This window comes from Garra rufa, chromosome 7 (genome assembly GCF_049309525.1).
Source record: "Garra rufa chromosome 7, GarRuf1.0, whole genome shotgun sequence".
In the NCBI taxonomy this organism is placed as follows: domain Eukaryota; kingdom Metazoa; phylum Chordata; class Actinopteri; order Cypriniformes; family Cyprinidae; genus Garra; species Garra rufa.
In genome coordinates, this window is record NC_133367.1 from 10542509 (window position 1) to 10568399 (window position 25891).

At 35.9% G+C, this 25891-nt stretch overlaps 1 protein-coding gene across 1 annotated transcript in view; it reads right to left on the reverse strand.

The window, feature by feature from the left end:
- The window catches only part of LOC141337911 (uncharacterized), a 536025-nt gene that overhangs the window by 181948 nt on the left and 328186 nt on the right, over nt 1-25891 (reverse strand). The window contains exon 30 of the mRNA XM_073843487.1: nt 22663-22836. Coding sequence (XP_073699588.1) covers nt 22663-22836 — 174 coding nt within the window. The remainder of the gene's footprint in view (nt 1-22662; nt 22837-25891) is intronic.

The following is a 25891-nucleotide window of genomic DNA, read 5'->3' on the forward strand; positions in this document are numbered from 1 at the left end:
TAACATGTTTCTAGCATGTTGCTACCCTATTTAACACTTGTTGATATTTTTAAAATGTTGCTGGGCATCCACAACATTATTCAACATGTGACTTCCTGTTGCCAGCAGGTGGCACTATGACTATAACTGAATATGGGCAAGGGCTTGTGTTCAGACCAGGACTCTTATCAAACATGTGAAGTTTGGGGCTGATTGGACATTGCATGCCTGAGTTACAGTAACTTCCTGTTTTATGTCTTTAACAACATGCTTTAGCACTAAGTAAGTGTTGCTAGCATGTTTGAGTACGTTTTAAACTAGTTTAGCACTCAATGGCTTTTTTAGTGTGTTGCTTATAGTGTGTCACAGTGTTAAACATGTCACTTCCTGTTGACAGTAGGTGGCGCTATAACTATAACTGAATATTGGCATGTAGACATCTTCAGGTCACGACTGTAATCAAACATGTGAAGTTTGGGGCTGATTGGACATTGCATGCCTGAGTTACAGTAACTTCCTGTTTCATTGCATTAAGAGCATGCTTTAGCACTTAGCTAAATGTTGCTAACATGTTATAGCATGTTTCTAGCATGTTTCTACCCTTTTTAACAGTTGTTGATTTTTTTTAAATGTTGCTAGTCATCCACAACATTATTAAACACATGGCTTCCTGTTACCAGCTGGTGGCGCTATGACTATAACTGAATACAGGCATGGGCGTGTGTTTAGGCCAGGATTCTTATCAAACGTGTTAAGTTTGGGGCTGATTGGACATGGTATGCCTGAGTTAGAGTAACTTCCTGTTTTATTGTATTATTAGCATGCTTTAGCATATTAGCTAAGTGTTGCTAGCATGCTTTATTATTTTTGTAGCATGTTGAATATTAAGTTTGGGTCAGATTCAACAGTATATACATGAGTTACAGCAATTTCCTTTTGTATTTTTATTAATAGCATGCTTTAGCTCTTAGCTAAGTGTTGCTAGCATGTTTTAGCATGTTTGTAGCATGTTGCTAGCCTATTTACGACTTGTTAACGCTTTTCAACATGTTGCTAAGAGTCCGTAACAGTGTTAAACATGTCATTTCCTGTTGTCAGCAGGTGGCGCTATGACTATAACTGAATTTGGGCACTGACATGTGTTCAGGACCAGACTGTCATCAAACATGTGAAGTTTGAGGCAGATCGGACATCGTATGCCTGAGTTATAGCAACTTCCTTTTTCATGGCGAAACATCAAAGTTTGTCAGGCCGCCACGGACACGCCCATCGACGAAAACTCTAAAGCTTCGCAATTTAACATCGCAAAGGCCTTATGATGACACTCAGCAAATTTGAAGATGATCGGATAAAAACTGTAGGAGGAGTTCGTTAAAGTACGAGGCCTGAAAATGGCAAAAACTGCACAAAAATCGTACAGGAAATTCAATATAACGGACTTCCTGTTGGGTTTCGGATGTTGCACCAGGAGACTTTTTTGTAGGTATTGGTGTGTTACATATGTGTACCGAGTTTCGTACATGTACGTGAAACGTAGCTCGAGGCGCACTCCGTTGAAGTTTTATAGGTGGCGCTATCGAGCCATTTTGCCACACCCACTTTTGAAAACCATATCAGATGTAAATTTTCGCCAGGTCTGATGCATGTGCAAAGTTTCGTGAGTTTTCGGGCATGTTTAGGCCCTCAAAAAGACTTTTCATTTTGAAGAAGAAGAAGAAGAATAATAATTAAAGCTGCGAGCAGCGATGAACGGGCCCTCGCACCCGGGCTCACCGCCGACCGGTGGCTTCAGGAAAACAGCAAACGGTGGGCAGTATGCTTTTAATACAGTAAATATAGAAAAAATGTCATAAGTCATTTAAATGTGCCAAACTTGCCGCTGCCAGCTGGTGGCGCTATGCCTATAACTGATTATTGGCATGTAGATGTGTTCAGGCCAGCACTATTATCAAATATATGAAGTTTGGTGCAGATTGACCTTGGTGTGTTTGAGTTAGTGAAATATATGAGATATCCTGCTGCCAACAGGTGGCGCTATGATAATATCTGAATATTGGTCTTTAGGTGTCTTCAGGCCAGGACTCTTACCAAACCTGTGAATTTTGTGGCAGATCAGACATTTTCAGGCTAAGTTATAACAACTTCTATGTCTATGCAGAAACATCAAACTTTGTCAGGCCATCACGGACATGCCCTTTAATGAAAACTCAAGATCTTCACAATTTAACATCTCTAAGGCCTCAAGATCAGACTGACCAAATATAATGTTGATTTAATTAAATGCAATCAATGCAAGGACTTCAAATAGATGCCAACTGTGAACCAGTATGCTACAAATAAGAACCTGTATTTCATGATGATAGCAAAATGTTATTACTGCTTCCTTTATATCCACCACTTCTGCTTAAATGTCATTGTTACCTATCTGTACAATTTTTGTATAATATATTTTTGTATAAAATCAATTTTTGTCATAACTAAGAATCAATAAGGAAGACGGTGCCCAGTTGGCACATGCATTCACAGTAACCATCTGCTAGTTTGGATTTTAAGTTTACAGAATTGAAAGGGTTACACTTTAAAATCAACACACAGACACATACACACAAAATATAAAATGTTGCCATTCAGTTTCATTTGTTAAAATTAACTATATCAGTTAACATGACCAATAAATAAATAGCATTTATTAATGTTAATTAATATTAAGCTAAAAAAAAAGTATTCATATAAAGTTTATGTACAGTGAATTAACATGAACATGAACACAGTTCATGTGGGTGTACAGCAATACACAATAAAGTGCTCTATAAACGCTTCATTCTTTCAAAATATCTTTAAAAATCAAGTTGAGTATTTTAACGGGGTGATATATATATTTATAACTGTTCTTAAAATTATGGTTTTCAGATGTTTTGAAGAGATAACAGTAACGTTTGTTTTGTTGTCAAAGTTTGTCTTAATTTTTTATTATTATTATTTTATATTCAATAAATAACACTATGTAAATATTGTCTATCAATGAAGATAAATTGATCATGCTAAAAAGTTGTATTTTTTTAAATCTTTTGCTATGTGACTGAATAGGACAAGTTCATGGTACAGTTAAGTAAAAAATAAATAAAAAACAACAACTGCAAAATACGAACAATGAAAGACTTAGTGACCCTTTATATTTTCTCAAAATATCAGACTCTCAAAGATCAGACATATTTATGTTATTACACTACATACAGTATGTGCATTTTGTTCAAAGGTGGTCTGTAGAATGGCTCTCTACTCTGTCACCCTCTCTGCCTCTCACCCCTCCCCCCTGCAATAATGAGCTTCTCTGTGCCTGACTGAACGCACACACATACTGTAGAGACATTCACCCAGAGTGACAGCAGGTTTCTGAGTTCTTTTTTTAATTTTCTTTAATTCATTGAAGCTTGTATAAAATTAATATTTCCAGCACTTGCTCAGAATGATTAGATCTATGTGTGAAAAAAGTTTTAAAGAGTTTGGATGCTGCACTTTAAAGATATAAAAAATTAGGGTTATGTTTTTTACTACACCTTTAAAAAATCACCACGTCAACACCGTTCGAGATATCCCAAATCCGCTCGCAATTTAACATCTTCAGAATCTTCTCTTCATGTTAAAAAAGTTTGGTGTGAAAAGCTGGTTGTTCTTAGGAGTAGTGTGAATTTGTTTACTACCTGATTTTTCAAAAAATCCACATTCAAATCAAAATAGCCGGCTTTCTGTTGGTCTTAGCTAATGAGTTTGATTTAGAAAGTTGTCCAGATTGATGAGAACAATATAAGTACAGAGTTTGGTGACTGTAGGAAAAACTAACCCCCCAACTTTTGTCAAAAGATGGCGCTATAGAGTGCCTGCTCCACGCCCATTTATGACCTTTTGCCAGTGTCTAACTATCATTAATATTGATGTGTGTGTTGAGTTTCATGAAATTCTAAGCATGTTATCTGCCTCGAAAAGACAGGAATGTAATTTTAAAGTTTGACACGTTGCCATGGCAACAGCATTTGATTTATCATCGACCCCTTTACATATTCTTATCGGCCGTGTTTTGACATGATTTTGATGAAGTTTAAAGAAAATCGAGTAAAATTAAGAGGCTGATTTCAAAGCATTTTGAAAATGACACGTTTCCTGCTGCCAGTTGGTGGCGCTATAACTTTGACTCATAATAGTCACATTTATGGAATCGGCATCATACAAGGAACAAACTGGTGAAGTTTCATCAGAATCAGGCAATGTGTGCAACAGTTATTAGACACTTCCTGTTTCTCATTTCTCGCCATAACTTTGTCGCCTTGCCACGGCCAAACCGTTCGAGATATCAAAAATCTCCTCGCAATTTAGCGTCCCCAATGTCTTGAGATCATGCTGACCGAGTTTGGTGACAATCCCATGGAATTCCTGGGAGGAGTACGTTAAATTCCAGAGCATGCGCTTTTTAAACAGCCCTAAATATCCCACTTCCTGTTGCGTGGAGCCCATGACATAGAGTACAAAAGTTGTTCAGCTCGATGAGTTCTATATGTGTACCGAGTTTCATATGAGTACGTGCAAGTATGTGTGCGCAGTACATCAAGTTTTCAAACTGTGTTCCAGGGGGCGCTGTAGAGGCCCTGAACCACGCCCGGGTCCCAGCCTCTGTGGCGTCCGGACGACGGCAGATTCCGACGTGTGTGCAAATTTTCAAGAGTTTTTGAGTATGTTAAGGCCCCCAAAAGTGCCCCAACGGTTGAAAAAAAAACAAAAACAAATAAGAATCCTTAGAAGAACAATAGGGCCTTCGCCCTTTTGGGCTCGGGCCCTAATTAAAGCTGCAAGCAGCGATGGTAGGGCCCTCGCACTCGGGCTCACCGCCGATCGGTGGGCACTATGCTATTAACACAGTAAATGTAGGAGGAATATGTCAAAGTCATTGATATGTGCCAATCTTCCTGCTGCCAGCTGGTGGCGCTATGCCTATAACTGAATATTGGCATGCAGATGTGTTCAGGCCAGTGCTTTCATGAAACAAATGAAGTTTGGTGAAGCTTGAACATGGCATGCTTGAGTGTAAGTCATGACATATCCTGCTGCCAACAGGTGGCGCTATTACGAAATATTGGCTTTTAGATGTCTTCAGGCCAGGACTATTGGCAAACTTGTCAAGTTTGGTGCAAATTGTACATTGCATGCTTAAGTTAGTGTAAAACAAGTAATTTGCTGTTGCCAGCTGGTGGCGCTATGACTATAACTAAATACTGGCATGTAAATGTATTCAGGCCAGGACTCTTATCAAACCTATTAAGCTTGGGGCTGATTGGACATTGCATGCCTGAGTTACAGTAACTTCCTGTTTCATTGCATTAAGAGTATGCTTTAGCACTTAGCTAACTGTTGCTAACATGTTTCTAGCATGTTGCTACCCTATTTAACACTTGTTGATATTTTTAAAATGTTGCTTGGCATCCACAACAGTATTAAACATGTGACTTCCTGTTGCCATCAGGTGGCACTATGACTATAACTGAATATGGGCATTGGCTTGTGTTCAGACCAGCACTCTTATCAAACATATTAAGCTTGGGTCAGATTGGACATTGTATGCATGAGTTACACTTATTTTTCTTTGTATTAATATCATGCTTTAGCTCTTAGCTAAGTGTTGCTAGCATGTTTTAACATGATTCTAGCATGACGCTAGCCTATTTAAAACTTGCTAAAGCTTTTTAATATGTTGCTAGGAGTCCGTAACACCATTTAACATCACTTCCTATTGTCAGCAGGTGGCGCTGTGACTATATCTGAATATGGGCATGTATATATCTTCAGGACAAGAGTCTTATCAAACATGTGAAGTTTGGGGCTGATTGGACATTGCATGCCTGAGTTACAGTAACTTCCTGTTTTATGTCTTTAACAACATGCTTTAGCACTAAGTAAGTGTTGCTAGCATGTTTGAGTACGTTTTAAACTAGTTTAGCACTCAATGGCTTTTTTAGTGTGTTGCTAATAGTGTGTCACAGTGTTAAACATGTCACTTCCTGTTGACAGTAGGTGGCGCTATAACTATAACTGAATATTGGCATGTAGACATCTTCAGGTCACGACTGTTATCAAACATGTGAAGTTTGGGGCTGATTGGACATTGCCTGCCTGAGTTACAGTAACTTCCTGTTTCATTGCATTAAGAGCATGCTTTAGAACTTAGCTAAATGTTGCTAACATGTTATAGCATGTTTCTAGCATGTTTCTACCCTTTTTAACAGTTGTTGATTTTTTTTAAATGTTGCTAGTCATCCACAACAGTATTAAACATATGGCTTCCTGTTACCAGCTGGTGGCGCTATGACTATAACTGAATACGGGCATGGGCGTGTGTTTAGGCCAGGATTCTTATCAAACATGTTAAGTTTGGGGCTGATTGGACATGGTATGCCTGAGTTAGAGTAACTTCCTGTTTTATTGTATTATTAGCATGCTTTAGCATATTAGCTAAGTGTTGCTAGCATTCTTTATTATTTTTGTAGCATGTTGAATATTAAGTTTGGGTCAGATTCAACAGTATATACATGAGTTACAGCAATTTCCTTTTGTATTTGTATTAATAGCATGCTTTAGCTCTTAGCTAAGTGTTGCTAGCATGTTTTAGCATGTTTGTAGCATGTTGCTAGCCTATTTACGACTTGTTAACGCTTTTCAATATGTTGCTAAGAGTCCGTAACAGTGTTAAAGATGTCATTTCCTGTTGTCAGCAGGTGGCGCTATGACTATAACTGAATTTGGGCACTGACATGTGTTCAGGACCGGACTGTCATCAAACATGTGAAGTTTGAGGCAGATCGGACATTGTATGCCTGAGTTATAGCAACTTCCTTTTTCATGGCGAAACATCAAAGTTTGTCAGGCCGCCACGGACACGCCCATCGACGAAAACTCTAAAGCTTCGCAATTTAACATCGTAAAGGCCTTATGATGACACTCAGCAAATTTGAAGATGATCGGATAAAAACTGTAGGAGGAGTTCGTTAAAGTACGAGGCCTGAAAATGGCAAAAACTGCACAAAAATCGTACAGGAAAGTCAATATAACGGACTTCCTGTTGGGTTTCGGATGTTGCACCAGGAGACTTTTTTGTAGGTATTGGTGTGTTACATATGTGTACCGAGTTTCGTACATGTACGTGAAACGTAGCTCGAGGCGCACTCCGTTGAAATTTTATAGGTGGCGCTATCGAGCCATTTTGCCACACCCACTTTTGAAAACCATATCAGATGTAAATTTTCGCCAGGTCTGATGCGTGTGCAAAGTTTCGTGAGTTTTCGGGCATGTTTAGGCCCTCAAAAAGACTTTTCATTTTGGAGAAGAAGAAGAAGAAGAATAATTAAAGCTGCGAGCAGCGATGAACGGGCCCTCGCACCCGGGCTCACCGCCGACCAGTGGCTTCAGGAAAACAGCAAACGGGGGGCAGTATGCTTTTAATACAGTAAATGTAGGAGAAATATGTCAAAGTCACTTAAATGTGCCAAACTTGCCGCTGCCAGCTGGTGGCGCCATGCCTATAACTGATTATTGGCATGTAGATGTGTTCAGGCCAGCACTATTATCAAACATATGAAGTTTGGTGCAGATTGACCTTGGTATGTTTGAGTTAGTGAAATATATGAGATATCCTGCTGCCAACAGGTGGCGCTATGATAATATCTGAATATTGGCCTTTAGGTGTCTTCAGGCCAGGACTCTTACCAAACCTGTGAATTTTGTGGCAGATCAGACATTTTCAGGCTAAGTTATAACCACTTCTGTCTATGCAGAAACATCAAACTTTGTCAGGCCACCACGGACATGCCCTTTAATGAAAACTTAAGATCTTCACAATTTAACATCTCTAAGGCCTCAAGATCAGACTGACCAAATATAATGTTGATTTAACTAAATGCAATCAATGCAAGGACTTCAGATAAATGCCAACTGTGAACCAGTATGCTACAAATTGCCTATTTTCTGATGATGATGATAAGAACATGATTCATGATGATAGCAAAATGTTATTATTGCTTGCTTTACGTCCACCACTTCTGCTTAAATGTCATTGTTACCTATCTGAACAATTTTTGTGTGGATATTGCTTTGCTGGTGACTCCTGTTATAAGACATCACTCTTAAGTGCTACATAACTAAGAATCAATAAGGAAGACGGTGCCCAGTTGGCACATGCATTCACAGTAATCCTCTGCTAGTTTGGATTTTAAGTTTACAGAATTGAAAGGGTTACACTTTAAAATCAACACACAGACACATACACACAAAATATAAAATGTTGCCAGTACCGCTGCTCCCTATACGCAGAGTACGCAGTCTGCGTAGGGCACAAACTCCCAGGGGGGCACCATCCCAGCTGCTCAAAAAAAATTTTTTTAATTATTTTATCATTTTTATTATTATTTATTTTAGTTTTTATATAGCCTATTATAATAATAAATTAATATTAATAATATACATATACAAATAAACGTATATATTGCATTTTTCTGTGAATGCAGAGTAGGCTAGTAAGCACACGTGATTACGCACAGCGACGCGCCTTTACCTCTGTTTACGGCTGCCTATTTGGCCAAAAATGATGATAATAATTGATGAACAATATGCTTGGTCCTGGTAAGAGACATCAACAGTCCGGCGCCGAGAAACGAAAGAAAAAAAAAGCCCAAGATGAAGCCCGTGCATCACTTAGGTACGTTCATAATCCTGTGAAACTTTATTTTATTCTGTCGACGTCAATAGTGTTTTAATGTCGGTAATAATTCCACGACTAACGCATCTTTCTTAATATGAATACAAGCAGATCTAAGTAAACAAAATGACTTAAAATGCATTATATTAAAACACTGAGGCAATTATGATTACTGATTAATAATGACCATATGGTGCCATTAAATAACAGTGTTAAAATACATAATCTAATATAAAAATTAACAGTTTACATTACAATTTTAATAGAAATGCCTGAAAAGGGCACCAAAGGCCTGGTTAATGCAGTTGTTACACTTACATGATCATCGAATTCCTTGTTTAATATTGACCAAACATTTAATCAAAATTTCCACATAATCTTTCCTATCATTTCCTCAACAAAAATATGTGGACATCATAACCCTTGTCAGCTTTATTGTCAAAACTGCTACATGTACAGTGCATGTACAGGTAAAAACATAGAATAAAAATATATTTAAAAAAATACAGACAAACACAAATATTATATATTCTATAAAACACAATTTACAAGCATGGATATGAAAGAAAGATAGATAAAAAAGGCAGATAACCATGGTTTTTATAGTAAAACTGCTTAATTTCCTTTTGTATGATTCTGAGATTATTAAATCAATCAGACAACTGTATTAATCATAGCTATTGGAGGTAACTCTTTTTTGTTGATAAAACTCTTGCTCTTGATCTTGCTATTTCGCTCTTTATTTACCTTTTTGACCAAAAATAACTTCCGTAATATTTGGGGGAGGGGCACAAAAGTAAATTTCTGCTTAGGGCACCCATTTGGCCAGCAGCGGCCCTGAATGTTGCCATCCAGTTTCATTTGTTAAAATTAACTATATTAGTTAACATGACCAATAAATAAATAGCATTTATTAATGTTAATTAATATTAAGCTAAAAAAAGTATTCATATAAAGTTTATGTACTGTGAATTAACATGAACATGAACACAGTTCATGTGGGTGTACAGCAATACACAATAAAGTGCTCTATAAACGCTTCATTCTTTCAAAATATCTTTAAAAATCAAGTTGAGTATTTTAACGGGGTGATATATATATTTATAACTGATCTTAAAATTATGGTTTCAGATGTTTTGAAGAGATAACAGTAACGTTTGTTTTGTTGTCAAAGTTTGTCTTAATTTTTTATTATTATGATTTTATATTCAATAAATAACACTATGTAAATATTGTCTATCAATGAAGATAAATTGATCATGCTAAAAAGTTGTATTTTTTTAATCTTTTGCTATGTGACTGAATAGGACAAGTTCATGGTACAGTTCAGTAAAAAATAAATAAAAAACAACAACTGCAAAATACGAACAATGAAAGACTTAGTGACCCTTTATATTTTCTCAAAATATCAGACTCTCAAAGATCAGACATATTTATGTAATTACACTACATACAGTATGTGCATTTTGTTCAAAGATGGTCTGTAGAATGGCTCTCTACTCTGTCACCCTCTCTGCCTCTCACCCCTCCCCCCTGCAATAATGAGCTTCTCTGTGCCTGACTGAACGCACACACATACTGTAGAGACATTCACCAGAGTGACAGCAGGTTTCTGAGTTATCTTTTTAATTTTCTTTAATTCATTGAAGCTTGTATAAAATTTATATTTCCAGCACTTGCTCAGAATGATTAGATCTCTGTGTGAAAAAAGTTTTAAAGAGTTTGGATGCTGCACTTTAAAGATATAAAAAATTAGGGTTATGTTTTTTACTACATCTTTAAAAAATCACCACGTCAACACCGTTCGAGATATCCAAAATCCGCTCGCAATTTAACATCTTCAGAATCTTCTCTTCATGTTAAAAAAGTTTGGTGTGAACAGCTGGTTGTTCTTAGGAGTAGTGTGAATTTGTTTACTACCTGATTTTTCAAAAAATCCACCTTCAAATCAAAATAGCCGGCTTTCTGTTGGTCTTAGCTAATGAGTTTGATTTAGAAAGTTGTCCAGATTGATGAGAACAATATAAGTACAGAGTTTGGTGACTGTAGGAAAAACTAACCCCCCAACTTTTGTCAAAAGATGGCGCTATAGAGTGCCTGCTCCACGCCCATTTATGACCTTTTGCCAGTGTCTAACTATCATTAATATTGATGTGTGTGTTGAGTTTCATGAAATTCTAAGCATGTTATCTGCCTCGAAAAGACAGGAATGTAATTTTAAAGTTTGACACGTTGCCATGGCAACAGCATTTGATTTATCATCGACCCCTTTACATATTCTTATCGGCCGTGTTTTGACATGATTTTGATGAAGTTTAAAGAAAATCGAGTAAAATTAAGAGGCTGATTTCAAAGCATTTTGAAAATGACACGTTTCCTGCTGCCAGTTGGTGGCGCTATAACTTTGACTCATAATAGTCACATTTATGGAATCGGCATCATACAACGAACAAACTGGTGAAGTTTCATCAGAATCAGGCAATGTGTGCAACAGTTATTAGACACTTCCTGTTTCTCATTTCTCGCCATAACTTTGTCGCCTTGCCACGGCCAAACCGTTCGAGATATCAAAAATCTCCTCGCAATTTAGCGTCCCCAATGTCTTGAGATCATGCTGACCGAGTTTGGTGACAATCCCATGGAATTCCTGGGAGGAGTACGTTAAATTCCAGAGCATGCGCTTTTTAAACAGCCCTAAATATCTCACTTCCTGTTGCGTGGAGCCCATGACATAGAGTACAAAAGTTGTTCAGCTCGATGAGTTCTATATGTGTACCGAGTTTCATATCAATACGCGCAAGTATGTGTGCGCAGTACATCAAGTTTTCAAACTGTGTTCCAGGGGGCGCTGTAGAGGCCCTGAACCACGCCCGGGTCCCAGCCTCTGTGGCGTCCGGACGACGGCAGATTCCGACGTGTGTGCAAATTTTCAAGAGTTTTTGAGTATGTTAAGGCCCCCAAAAGTGCCCCAACGGTTGAAAAAAAACAAAACAAAAAAAAAAAAAAAAACAATAAGAATCCTTAGAAGAACAATAGGGCCTTCGCCCTTTTGGGCTCGGGCCCTAATTAAAGCTGCGAGCAGCGATGAACGGGCCCTCGCACCTGGGCTCACCGCCGACCGGTGGCTTCAGGAAATCAGCAAACGGTGGGCAGTATGCTTTTAATACAGTAAATATAGAAAAAAGTCATTAGTCATTTAAATGTGCCAAACTTGCCGCTGCCAGATGGTGGCGCTATGCTTGTAACTAATTATTGGCATGTAGATGTGTTCAGGCCAGCACTATTATCAAACATATGAAGTTTGGTGCAGATTGACCTTGGTATGTTTGAGTTAGTGAAAGATATGATATATCCTGCTGCTAACAAGTAAGAACAAGATTCATGATAACAAAATGTTATTATTGCTTGCTTTACGTCCACCACTTCTGCTGAAATGTCATCGTTACCTATCTGTACAATTTTTGTGTGGATATTGCTTTGCTGGTGACTCCTCCTGTTATAAGACATCACTCTTAAGCGCTACATTACTAAGAATCAATAATGAAGACGGTGCCCACTTGGCACATGCATTCAAAGTAACCCTCTGCTAGTTTGGATTTAAAGTTTACAGAATTGAAAGGGTTAGACTTTAAAATCAACACACAGACACATACACACAAAATATAAAATGTTGCCATTCAGTTTTATTTGTTAGCATTAACTATATTAGTTAACATGACCAATAAATAAATAGCATTTATTAATGTTAATTAATATTAAGCTAAAAAAAAGTATTCATATATAGTTTATGTACTGTGAATTAGCATGAACATGAACACAGTTCATGTGGGTGTACAGCAATACACAATAAAGTGCTCTATAAACGCTTCATTCTTTCAAAATATCTTTAAAAATCAAGTTGAGTATTTTAACGGGGTGATATATATATTTATAACTGATCTTAAAATTATGGTTTTCAGATGTTTTGAAGAGATAACAGTAACGTTTGTTTTGTTGTCAAAGTTTGTCTTAATTTTTTATTATTATTATTTTATATTCAATAAATAACACTATGTAAATATTGTCTATCAATGAAGATAAATTAATCATGCTAAAAAGTTGTATTTTTTTAAATCTTTTGCTATGTGACTGAATAGGACAAGTTCATGGTACAGTTAAGTAAAAAATTAATAAAAAACAACAACTGCAAAATACGAACAATGAAAGGCTAAGTGACCCTTTATATTTTCTCAAAATATCAGACTCTCAAAGATCAGACATATTTATGTAATTACAATACATATGTGCATTTTTTGTTCAAAGATGGTCTGTAGGATGGCTCTCTACTCTGTCACCCTCTCTGCCTCTCACCCCTCCCCCCTGCAATAATGAGCTTCTCTGTGCCTGACTGAACGCACACACATACTGTAGAGACATTCACCCAGAGTGACAGCAGGTTTCTGAGTTATTTTTTAAATTTTCTTTAATTCATTGAAGCTTGTATAAAATTTATATTTCCAGCACTTGCTCAGAATGATAAGATCTCTGTGTGAAAAAAGTTTTAAAGAGTTTGGATGCTGCACTTTAAAGATATAAAAAATTAGGGTTATGTTTTTTACTATATCTTTAAAAAATCACCACGTCAACACCGTTCGAGATATCCAAAATCCGCTCGCAATTTAACATCTTCAGAATCTTCTCTTCATGTTAAAAAAGTTTGGTGTGAACAGCTGGTTGTTCTTAGGAGTAGTGTGAATTTGTTTACTACCTGATTTTTCAAAAAATCCACCTTCAAATCAAAATAGCCGGCTTTCTGTTGGTCTTAGCTAATGAGTTTGATTTAGAAAGTTGTCCAGATTGATGAGAACAATATATGTACAGAGTTTGGTGACTGTAGGAAAAACTAACCCCCCAACTTTTGTCAAAAGATGGCGCTATAGAGTGCCTGCTCCACGCCCATTTATGACCTTTTGCCAGTGTCTAACTATCATTAATATTGATGTGTGTGTTGAGTTTCATGAAATTCTAAGCATGTTATCTGCCTCGAAAAGACAGGAATGTAATTTTAAAGTTTGACACGTTGCCATGGCAACAGCATTTGATTTATCATCGACCCCTTTACATATTCTTATCGGCCGTGTTTTGACATGATTTTGATGAAGTTTAAAGAAAATCGAGTAAAATTAGGAGGCTGATTTCAAAGCATTTTGAAAATGACACGTTTCCTGCTGCCAGTTGGTGGCGCTATAACTTTGACTCATAATAGTCACATTTATGGAATCTGCATCATACAAGGAACAAACTGGTGAAGTTTCATCAGAATCAGGCAATGTGTGCAACAGTTATTAGACACTTCCTGTTTCTCATTTCTCGCCATAACTTTGTCGCCTTGCCACGGCCAAACCGTTCGAGATATCAAAAATCTCCTCGCAATTTAGCGTCCCCAATGTCTTGAGATCATGCTGACCGAGTTTGGTGACAATCCCATGGAATTCCTGGGAGGAGTACGTTAAATTCCAGAGCATGCGCTTTTTAAACAGCCCTAAATATCTCACTTCCTGTTGCGTGGAGCCCATGACATAGAGTACAAAAGTTGTTCAGCTCGATGAGTTCTATATGTGTACCGAGTTTCATATGAGTACGTGCAAGTATGTGTGCGCAGTACATCAACTTTTCAAACTGTGTTCCAGGGGGCGCTGTAGATGCCCTGAACCACGCCCGGGTCCCAGCCTCTGTGGCGTCCGGACGACGGCAGATTCCAACGTGTGTGCAAATTTTCAAGAGTTTTTGAGTATGTTAAGGCCCCCAAAAGTGCCCCAACGGTTGAAAAAAAAAAAAAAAAAAAAAAAATAAGAATCCTTAGAAGAACAATAGGGCCTTCGCCCTTTTGGGCTCGGGCCCTAATAAACGGAGCAATTCCAATAGGGTCCTCGCACTGTAGTGCTCGGGCCCTAATAAACGGAGCAATTCCAATAGGGTCCTCGCACTGTAGTGCTCGGGCCCTAATTATATTATAACAATCAGGCAAATCCAATAGCAGAAAACAAAGCACCATTAGCGTATGACAATTTACAAATCTTTATTCAACATTTAAACCCAGACACAATCATACGACACATAAACATTACAGAATCACTACAGCAGGCGGACCATAAAACGTAAACTGTGGGGCAGCCAGTCCAAGTCCAAGTGTAAATAGCAATAGTTGTGGATTCAGTAGACATTTAGATGCTATACTTATAAATAGTGACGTTACTATTTCCTCCTCAGTATTGTTGTGCATTAAACATCCTGCAATATAACTGACAGTAAATCATTATATTTATAAAACAGTATTAAAATCGTGGCAACTTATTGAAATATTAAAGACCTAGAGCTACCCCTAACCTTACCCTAAATGTAACTTTTATGAATTAAAATGAATTTTAAGTCAAATCATTTCTCCCATGCACTTTTTCCACATGTAGGGTTATATTAATCAGAGGGGAAATATGGCGAGTCAGAATCTTTGCTACTGACTCAGAATACACTAGTTTATAAATAAATACCCCCCCCCCACACACACACACAGACACATTCATTGTTATTTATTTATAATTGTGGCAAGTTTTAGCATATTGGGTGCGCTTGAAGATCTCTTCCAGCTGCGCTGCCAGAGCCAGTCTCCAAAATGAAAGCGAAACTAAAGTCTCCTGTTGTTTCCAGTAGCGCGGCATTTTTTTTCTTCACCATAATTGATGGATGTCTAAAATATAAAAATAAGGAGAAGCCTAAAAGAGATAAAACCAATGCCCGCCCGCCTCTGAACTGATGTGAAAACTGGCCCGAAGCCCAGCCCTAGAGGTGTAAAAAAAAGTTGTGCCCGTCGGCCGAGGCTGAAATGCAGCGGTTCTACACTCTTAAAAATAAAGGTGCTTCAAAAGGTTCTTTAAGCGATGCCATAGAAGAACCATTTTTGGTTCCATTCAGTCAAAGGTTCTTTAAATAACCATTCTTACCTTTTTATAATCTGAAGAACCTTATTTGCCACAAAGAACCTTTTGTGAAAAGGTTCTTCAGATGTTTAAGGTTCTTTATGGAACCATTTAGACAAAAAGGTTCTTCTATGGCATAATAACGCATCTTTATTTTTTAAGAGTTTAATTGACTGCTTGTTTTAATGCTTACAGCAGAAAAATTAATCTTTTTTTTCTTGCCCTGACTCAAGTCTCAGATGTTATGCTTAGTGCGATCTCACAAAGATAGACTACAAACAATGAAGTTCGAATCTCTCTTATTTACACCACGTCTTTGTTGTTATAATGAGATGATTCGTGCTTAACACAATAACATTACCTCAACAAAAACTCTGGCGATTTGAACGATGAGTGGATAACGCCTCTGATTCGAGAAATCAACAGATATGTGCGTGGTTGGCTACATTGCTTAACTCAGCAAAAACATAATAGAAATAGACCTCCAGAGCGCAAACCATAACGCACTGGATTGGTCTAAATCTGCAATAAAATGCCATTTATTACAGATGTAACTGAGGGTGCTATTGATTTCGTTTGAGAGTGCTTAGCACCCTCAAGCACCCCTGTAGAACCGGGCCTGCCTACTGGATTCCTTTAACGTTACAAAAGAATATAATTTTAATTATGGATTCATGCAGTCATTGAATGTATTTAATCATTGACCCTAAATTATCACCAGTTCAACTAAAACAGAAAAATTAAGATGTCGCAAATCAAATAAGACTCAGAAATATTACTCATTCAAAAATGTCGTGTTTATACGACGAAAACATTCGTCTAGAAACACACGGTCAAAAATGTTGCGTTAAGGCGATACAAACGATCGTGTCATTAAATAACATGACAAAAAACTTCGCGTACAGACGTTCAAAGCGTTCGTGTTTACATGGACCAAAAAGACGCGTAAAAACTGTGCGTGTTAATGCGTCCAAATTTCACGCGTTTCATATAATATGTATTGTCCCCAAGTGCGTTCCATAGCTATTCGCGTCTTTGCATTGACTTAACATGTAAATCACTCGCGCTTGCCGCTTCATTCGCGTCCGGTATGAACGCACCTTTAGACTTTTCAGCAAAACTCTAAACACATTCTCATTCTCAAAACACATTATGCACTCTAATACACATATCATCCATACTGGTAAACACAAGTGGCAACAATCAAATACAAATAGAGAACTAATGTCATTGGTTAAACACAACCACTCAAAATTGATGTTAACTTTTTCAAATGATGTGACACAACCAATATAAGCCAGTTCAGGTTGTTTATGATTTGAGAGCAGTGCTTGATTTTGAACACAGGTAAAACTGTTTTGAGGCAAAAAGTTCCATTTTGCAAGAGGAGTAAGATGTTTTGTAAATGGTGCTTGAAGATGAGGTTTTGTGTTTAATGGTTTCAGAAAATGGAGCAAGGTTTCAGAAATTGTGTTTTAGCAATTGAGAAAAACTGTAAACTGGCTTGTGAAACTGAATGTTTTTGCACCAAGGGTCTGCGAGTAACACATTTTTAATTCTCTGTATGTATGTGCTGTACATGTGGCAGAACTGACAATAAAGCAGACTTTGATCATCAGTTCAACAAAACCCACAGCATCTGATACAATCATTCTGATGAAATACATTGTCCAGATTATTATATTGCTAAAAACATAAATTACCCATTAATTTATGTACCATTATTTGATCAGGTCTCACCTCAGTGTCTTGAGTTGACAGTTTGGATCCTGTAGTAAATGATTGAGCTCCTTCACTCCTGATTGTCCAGGATCATTTCCTGTGAGATCCAGCTCTATCAGGTGTGAAGGGTTTGATCTCAGAGCTGAAGCCAGAGCTTTATAACCTTCTTCAGTGACACTGCAGTTTGAAAGCCTAGAACCAGAATGAAAATGTCACATTAAGATGATTAATCAGTTATTCTAGAAATGACCTAAACTATGTGCAAATGTCTTATGCCACTAGTATTTTCACCAGATAAAAAATGGTTTAAAGTCAGTTATTTCTATCTTTTGCTGTAGTGTGTCAGTAGGAAATATCTGTTTACATTACAGTTAACATTCATGTTGCCATAATAAACCAGTTAATAATAAACCAGTGAGATTTTTGTTTGCACAAGGCAGAGGCGGACAGTAGTGAAGTAAAAGTACTCTGCTATAGAAGTACTTTTCACGTTTCTGTACTTTATTAGAGTGTTTTTCTTTAGAAAACTTTACTTCAAAATATTCCAAAGCATAATATTGTACTATTTGCTGCACTATTTTTCATATTAAATATAATTTAATACTTAATTACATTAGAAATGTATTACTTTCCTACTTTTACTCAAGTAAAAGTAATTTTTAATATTTACTTGAGTACAAGTACTACATTTTTAATGTTCTTAAGTATTAAGGGTAAAACTAACAACAACTTTTATCTACGAAATATAGTGCAATAAAAAGTGTAAAGGTAAAACTATACTTTGGAATGTAGTGAAGTAAAGTTTTCCAAAGAAAAAGCTTACTACAGATACTTTTTAAATTTACTTGAGTAAATCAAAAATACTTCACTACTGTCCGCCTCTGGCACAAGGAGTCTGACAACAGCCAGTGCTTCACACAGAGATCTGATCTCATCATCATCAGTCCGTCTGGAATGACATGAAGAAACAGAACAAACTGAGACCGACTGACTAAAGGCCTTTTCACACTGAATGCAAACATTTGGCACAATGACCCTTTTGAATTGAAACAATAGATCCCTATGGAGCTATTCACACCAGACACAATCATTCACAAGGATTTTTTTCCGCCCTCTCAAATGTTATCACAAGAACCTGATGATGGTTTAAATGAGTATTTAAGCCAATAAAAAAAAACAAAAAAAACTTAAAAACATTTTCAAATTTAGCTTGATGCTAATTGTGCTTCTATTATATTTTAAGGTGTATTATTAATCATTATAGATAGTTGTGTTTCTGGTGTGGAACCAAACTTTATTTATCTCAGTTTAATGCTGTATATTGAGCAGCAGATGATGTTAAATCCATATACGATAGACATATCTGAGGACAAATGCATTGCATTAGCAGAAAGTGATCAAATTGAAAGCACCACTCGTTGGAAAGTTGCCTCGCTTTTTCACATCGCACTCAGTATGAAACGGCCGTGACAGTGTGTAAGGTTACCTTTCCTATAGAACAGGTCTATACCTTATTCCTTTATTAAAATGAGACACTGCAGATGAATAGGGGGAAAAAAACAACTAATAGTTATCACCTCACTTCACCTCATCAAGTTGATTGAATACATTGATAATTGCAAACATTTTTTGTATTGCAAGTTTTCTAAAATGTTTATTATTTAATACAATATGGGCTAATTTGAATACATTTCTAGTACAAAAATCTAAGCACTGGATGAAGTCAGTGACATATTAGAGTCAAATATGTCTCATTTTCTCACGCCACATTTAAAAAAAAAGTTTTTATTTGGGAAATAAAATGTTTTGGGTTTTAAACTGTTGAAGTGATTTTCATCATTTTGATTCTTGTATGTGAATGTTACTGACCTCAATCTCTCCAGTTTACAGTGTGAATCCTTCAGTACGTCACATAAGTCATTCACTCCTGTGTTTGTTATTTGATTCTCACTCAGGTTCAGTTCTCTCAGGTGTGATGGGTTTGATTTCAGAGCTGAAGTCAGGATGAGACACTGTTTCTCTCTAATACTGCATCCACACAGACTGAAGACAGAAAGAAAAAGAAGAAAGATCATAAAAAACAATATTAATTTGATTTTTCCTTATTCCTCTCTGTTCTAGCTCATACTAAACTGAATAACGCCTCAAACTTTGTATTACTAGCACTTCCTCTGTTTATTTGCCTCTTTATAATGATTTGTTTCTTGTATTCCTAAACTGTAAGTTGCTTTGAATTAAAGTGTCTGCTATACTTAATTTTATGATATTTCACAATTAAGTCAGGATGAGATACTGTTTCTCTGTAATACTGCATTCACACAGACTGAAGACAGAAAGAGAAAGAACAATGACTCAGATCTATGATGATCATCAGCAAATGCTATACAGCCACTAATAAACCAGAAAAATCATGAAATCTTAATGATATGAAACAAACCAATGTGTCTTGCAAACTTTTTTTGACAAATAAATGGTGATATCTGTGTGCAGGTAACATGGAGAAAGACTACACATTGTTCATTTAAATATACTACAAACTACACAAAAGTTATAAAGGTATGCAAAGGTTGAAAATCAGCAAAATTACCCATTAAGACGTGAGCTACTTATCCAAGTTATGAAACTTCCCTTGACAACATTAACTACATTAGTTAACATGAACTAATGATGAACAACTAGCATTTAATAACCTTAATGTAAGTTTCAACATTTACTAATACAGTTTTAAATTCAACATTTTTCTGTTAATTAGTAAATACACTGTGACACAAAGAATGGTTAATTATATGAATGCTGTCAAAATATATTTTATAGCTAATGTTAACTAATGAAATTGTTACTGTCTACTATTGTCATAAATCACTTTAGTCTCACAGATCAATGTTCAAACATACTGTAGACTAAACAATTACAAGTCAACAACAAAGACAGTTTTCTTATAAAAAATATTATACTTTGCACATGTGTTTATTTAATGAATAAAAGTATTTCCTTAAACTGCAGACATTCAAATGAGTTTTGAAAAGGCAGTTGATTTGTTTTAGTGCTGCACTGATCAGGACATTTGAGGCAGATACTGATCACTGATTCTTAAAATGCTCAATTTACAGTATATGCTGCACCAAAATTAGACATTTTATATTTTGTCGAACACAAACTCTAAATTAAAAGCAGTTATAAAAACAAAGTTGTCAAAACAAAAAAACTACAACTTACTAAACACAGAGTGCTCCATTAAAATAATAATAATAATAATAAAAACGTATATATAATATAAAAATACACAATATCAATAATTTTATAAATCCAAACATTTTGTGAAAAAAACATTTGTAAACACGTTTACAGTATTCGCATCTGATGTGCAAAATGATGCGCTTGAAGCAACACAGAGTCACAGCAGGCAACTCTTCACATTAAAAAGTAACAGTTTATTAAGCCTTTTCTTTTAACAATTTCAGTTAATGTGCATCTTAAAAATGTATATTTATAGTCTTTGCTAGCTGTGTTTTGTTCTAACAGACATCTGGAAACATGATTTAGAAACAACAACAAAAACAGCCATATATATGTAAAATCATAGACATTTATCTACAAATAAAGTATAATAATGGGAACACTGAATGATCTTGGAGAGAGTTTTATCAAGCTGACTGTTGTTACTGAACATGATCAGAGTTTGAATTGAACAGAGAATGACTGACAGACGCAGCAGAGAAAAGAGTTTACATTAACTTTATTGTAAGGCCTTAAATATTCATCTGTGTCTCACATTAAGCTCGAATAGCTTCAGAAAACTTGGAACATTGTGTTTGTATGCCTTTTGTGTGGCTTAACAGTAAGACAGAACAGTTTACACAATACAGGATTTAGATCAGCCCTGTCTGACCATTACACCCGATCCAGCAGGAAATAGTAGTATCTTCACATTAGTGGCTCTTTGTGATGCTGAGAAAAACTGCTCTGACTCAAACTAATGAGGAAATATGATCAACTACAATAACAGTACTATTAAAAGTAATGTAAGATTTGAACTAAAGCAGCAATACTCACATCAGTGTGTTGAGTTGACAGTGTTTATCCTCCAGTAGAGCAGCGATCTGATTCACTCGTGTGTCTCCTAGTTCATGTTTCCTCAGATACAGCTCTCTCAGGAGTAACAGGTTTTTACCCACAATTCCAGTCACATACTGACAGCCTTCATCTGCAGCAGGACCCAAAAACCTGCAGAAAACAAGATGAAGCAAGCAATATTAATTTAGTTCTGATTTAAAGGTCCATTGCATTACAAATACATTCAATAAAAAAAAAATAATAATAATTCTAAAACGAGATCTAGTAACTGCAAAACTTTTCTTTAAACATTTAAATACACAAATACATAAATATTTGAAGATGAAATCTGTTCAGTTTACATATACAGAGTGTGCAATCACAGTTTTTCTCAATTGCTAAAACACTAAAACCCATTGGCTGAACAAAGTTCTCAGTTGCCTGACCTCATTTAGCTAATTGCACAGTCTATTGTCAATACATTAAACCATTTCACATATTAAAACACAATTTTCAGATCACACTTAGACTTTTCAGCAAAACTCTAAACATATTCTCATTCTCAAAACACATTATGCACTCTAATACACATATCATCCATACTGCTAAACACAAGTGGCAACAATCAAATACAAATAGAGAACTAATGTCATTGGTTAAACACAACCACTCAAAATTGATGTTAACTTTTTCAAATGATGTGACACAACCAATATAAGCCAGTTCAGGTTGTTTATGATTTGAGAGCAGTGCTTGATTTTGAACACAGGTAAAACTGTTTTGAGGCAAAAAGTTCCATTTTGCAAGAGGAGTAAGAGATTTTGTAAATGGTGCTTGAAGATGAGGTTTTGTGTTTAATGGTTTCAGAAAATGGAGCAAGGTTTCAGAAATTGTGTTTTAGCAATTGAGAAAAACTGTAAAGGCCTCAAGTTCTTTCAGAAGGAGTGAGAAACATCAGCACAGAGAAAACTAGCTAGTGAATCTGAATGTTTTTGCACCAAGGGTCTGTGAGTAACACATTTTTAATTTTCTGTATGTATGAGCTGTACATGTGGCAGAATTGACAATAAAGCAGACTTTGACTTTGATCATCAGTTCAACAAAACCCACAGCATCTGATATGATCAGTCTGATGAAACATTGTCCAGATTATTGTATAGCTAAAAACAAAAATAAATTACCCTTTAATTTATGTACCATTATTTGATCAGGTCTCACCTCAGTGTCTTGAGTTGACAGTTTGGATCCTGTAGTAAATCACTGAGCTCCTTCACTCCTGATTGTCCAGGATCATTTCCTGTGAGATCCAGCTCTATCAGGTGTGAAGGGTTTGATCTCAGAGCTGAAGCCAGAGCTTTATAACCATCTTCAGTGATACTGCAGTTTGAAAGCCTAGAACCAGAATGAAAATGTCACATTCAGATGATTAATCAGTTATTCTAGAAATGACCTAAACTATGTGCAAATTTCTTATGCCACTAGTATTTCCACCAGATAAAAAATGGTTTAAAGTCAGATATTTCTATCTTTTGCTGTAGTGTGTCAGTAGGAAATATCAGTTTACATTACAGTTAACATTCATGTTGCCATTAATTGTAATAATAAACCAGTGAGATTTTTGTGTGCACAAAGCAGAGGCGGACAGTAGTGAAGTAAAAGTACAATGCTATAGAAGTACTTTTCACGTTTCTGTAGTTTATTAGAGTGTTTTTCTTTAGAAAACTTTTCTTCAAAATATTCCAAAGCATAATATTGTACTATTTGCTGCACTATTTTTCATATTAAATATAATTTAATACTTAATTACATTAGAAATGTATTACTTTCCTACTTTTACTCAAGTAAAAGTAATTTAAATATTTACTTGAGTACAAGTAAGTACTACATTTTTAATGTTCTTAAGTATTAAGGGTAAAACTAACAACAACTTTTATTTACGAAATATAGTGCAATAAAAAGTATAAAAGTAAGACTATGCTTTGGAATGTAGTGAAGTAAAGTTTTCCAAAGAAAAAGCTTACTACAGATACTTTTTAAATTTACTTGAGTAAATCAAAAATACTTCACTACTGTCCTCCCCTGGCACAAGGAGTCTGACAAAAGCCAGTGCTCCACACAGAGATCTGATCTCATCATCATCAGTCCGTCTGGAATGACATGAAGAAACAGAACAAACTGAGACCGACTGACTAAAGGCCTTTTCACACTGAATGCAAACATTTGGCACAATGACCCTTTTGAATTGAAACAATAGATCCCTACGGAGCTATTCACACCAGACGCAATCATTCACAAGGAACCTCTCAAATGTTATCACTAGAACATGATGATGGTTTAAATGAGTTTTTAAGCCAAAAAAACCCTTAAAAACATTTTCAAATTTAGCTTGATGCTAATTGTGCTTCTATTATATTTTAAGATGTATTATTAACCCTCTGGGGTCGACGGTCACCAACCTTCTTTTTTTTTAGATCAGGGCAAAAGACACTAAAAATACTCTGTCGGTTTCAGTCATACAAATTAGAGCGATACATCATTGGAAATGGTTAAGTGTGTACTATTATTTGTGCACACTCACAAGAGCAAAAGAATGCTGTGCTTTTTTTAGAATAAAGAAAAAAACTGTGTGATTTCTCTGTTTTCTCTGTCTCCGCGAACTGCTTTTAGAAATGTGTCACTTAAATCAGTGGTTCTCAATCCTGATCCTGGGGGACCCCTGCTCTGCACATTTTGCATGTTTCCCTTATTTAACACCTGATTGAGATCATCAGCTCATGAGGAGAGAGATCCATGAACTGAACTAATCAGCTAATGATCTCAGTCAGGTGTGTTAAATAAGGGAGACATGCAAAATGTGCAGAGCAGAACCACTGACTTAAATCATTCAAACTCAGTGAATACTCGGCACACAAACAGAAGAGTGGTATCTACAGAAAGCTTGATATGTATGCTTTTAAACGAAGTAAGTTTTATCGAAAACAAATATATAGTATCCTGAATATATACTATAATATATAATCATTATAGATGGCTTGTGTTTCTGCTGTGGAACCAAACTTTATTTATCCCAGTTTAATGCTGTATATTGAGCAGCAGATGATGTTAAATCCATATACGATATATCTGAGGACAAATGCATTGCATTAGCAGAAAGTGGTCAAATTGAAAGCACCACTCGTTGGAAAGTTGCCTCGCTTTTTCGCATCGCACTCAGTATGAAACGGCCGTGACAGTGTGTAAGGTTACCTTTCCTATAGAACAGGTCTATACCTTATTCCTTTATTAAAATGAGACACTGCAGATGAATAGGGGGAAAAAAACAACTAATAGTTATCACCTCACTTCACCTCATCAAGTTGATTGAATACATTGATAATTGCAAACATTTTTTGTATTGCAAGTTTTCTAAAATGTTTAATATTTAATAAAATATGGGCTAATTTGAATTCATTTCTAGTACAAAAATCTAAGCACTGGATGAAGTCAGTGACATATTAGAGTCAAATGTGTCTTATTTTCTCACTCCACATTTAAAAAAAAAAAAGTTATTATTTGGAAAATAAATGGTATAAAATCCAGCAAATTATATGTACAAATCCCTCTGTAAAAACCTTCAGGATATAGACAGGAATAAAACTGTAAAATCTATTGTGTGTAAGTGTTACTGAAGTGGAGATTTATGGCTCAGTGTAGAAGAAAAACTAATTTAGACAAAAAAAGCCTTTAAAAATATGTATTGTAACTGAAATCTATTGACACAAATAAAGTGCTTCAAAATAAAGACTTAAGTGTTTTTTGGATGGTTTCTTTCCACTAGCCTGAGAAAACACAAAAATCCCCAAATCTCAAACTTGACAGGTGCACGAAAAAAAAAAATGTTTTTGCCTGCAGTGTCTCTCTCCTTGATCACATCAAATAGCCCTATGTTATTTATCTTATTTACACAAAAGTATGTAATTTCTGTCTTTACATGGTCGTGCATTTACAATTCTCCTCTGTATTATGGATGGAGGAGTTAAGCCTCGATGCACACACACACGACAAACCAAATTAGAAAAAGAGCACCATGGCAGGTGTATATATAAAAAGTATCTCTATGTACAACATACAGACTTGTTTATTATCTAAATCTGGTTTTCACCTTATGTTTTTGTTGAGCTCAATTTTGGTCTATTGTCACACAACTTACCTCAGTATCTCCAAATGACAATTCATATTTTCCAGTCCAGTGCAGAGCAGCTTCACTCCTGAATCCTGCAGATTATTATTGCTCATGTTCAGCTCTTTCAGATTGGTATCTGATCCAAGAACTGTAGCCAGAGCTGAACAGCTTTTGTCTGTTAAGCCACAATCATTTAACCTATGATGGAAATAAGATTACAGAATCATTACATTAAATACATTCGCTAAATACAAATAATAAATAATAACAGTTCATCTACAGCTT